Consider the following 1,348-nt stretch of genomic DNA (forward strand, 5'->3'; position numbering starts at 1 on the left):
TCAGGAGCTCACAGGACAGACTTTTCTGAAGAAGCTTTTTTTTATGGCATTCTTCAGCTCCTTATTCCTGAGGCTGAAAATGATTGCGCTAAGAAAGGGCGTGAAGAATGTATAGGTGGTGGCCATCAGGGTGTTACTGTCCATAGAATGAGGGCCCTTGGGCTTGAGGTAGATGATGGAGGCAAAACCGTAGTGCACGACCACCACAGTGAGATGGGACACACATGTGGAGAAGGTCTTGTGCCGGCCCTCAGCTGAGGGGATCCTCAAGATGGCAGCCACGATGAAGACATAGGAGAGGAAGGTGAGGAACAAACAGCCCAACAGAGCCGTGACACACACCAGGATCACACCCAAGGTGACAGAGGATGTCTCCCTCCCACAGGACAATTTCAAGAGGGGAAGCACGTGGCAGGCAAAATGGTGGATCATATTAGACCCACAGAAGGTGAGGTGAAAAACTATCAAAGTCACCATCATCCCCATGACTGAGCCACCAGCCCAGGACCAGAACACGAGACTCGCACAGCCTTGGGTGCCCATGAGCACATTGTAGCACAGAGGGTGACAGATGGCCACGTAGCGGTCATAGCCCATGATCATGAGCAGGAAGGAGTGGGTGAAGCCAAACGTGAAGGAGAAGAACATCTGGCTGGCACAGGCCACAAAGGTGATGGAGTGATGGGTGGAGAGCATGTCCACCAGCATGCGAGGGGTGACAGCTACAGTGAACAGAATCTCAGAGATGGAGAGGGCACACAGGAAGAGGTACGTGGGAGTGTGGAGGCTGTGCTCACTCCAGATGGTGGCCATGATGAGCAGGTTCCCCAGCAACGTGAACAGGTACATCAGCAGGTAGAGGAAGAAGAAGATGGGCAGGAGATGCTGGGGGAACGTGGAGAAGCCAATGAGGATGAATTCAGTCACCGTGCTCCAGTTCTGACCAGGCCAGGATGCTGCATCTGCTCAGATCAGAAAACAGAATGAGGGCACAGTGGTTAAAACATAGGCTCTAACACAATTAAATGACAATTTCAGAGCTCTCAGGTTTGAATAAGTTGCTTAGCTTTTCTGGGTCCCACAATATTCATCAGCAAAATGGGAATGTTAATAGTTTTTACCATGAAGCATTGTGATAGGGATAACATGAGATCACTCTATTAAGCGCTGAAAACAGAGTCTGACTACTAAATGTTTTTGCTAACAGCGACTAAATTGCTGAAAAGTCCCCATATTTGGAACCATTACAGAGAGACACAGATGGGCAGCATCACGTTCTCTTGAATAGTGTTCCTGTTCTGCATCATATATTTGGATTTGGCAGTTCAAAGAAAAATTCTCTGAGAGT

At 48.9% G+C, this 1,348-nt stretch overlaps 1 protein-coding gene across 1 annotated transcript; it reads right to left on the bottom strand.

Annotated features, from left to right (window-relative positions):
- Positions 1-849, bottom strand: OR10H4X (olfactory receptor family 10 subfamily H member 4X). Its single transcript, NM_001391792.1, has one exon. It carries the CDS (start codon positions 847-849, stop codon positions 1-3), a length of 849 nt encoding a protein of 282 aa, NP_001378721.1.
- Between the last annotated feature and the right edge of the window lie 499 nt (positions 850-1,348).

Source organism: Equus caballus, chromosome 21 (genome assembly GCF_041296265.1).
Source record: "Equus caballus isolate H_3958 breed thoroughbred chromosome 21, TB-T2T, whole genome shotgun sequence".
NCBI classification, from domain to species: domain Eukaryota; kingdom Metazoa; phylum Chordata; class Mammalia; order Perissodactyla; family Equidae; genus Equus; species Equus caballus.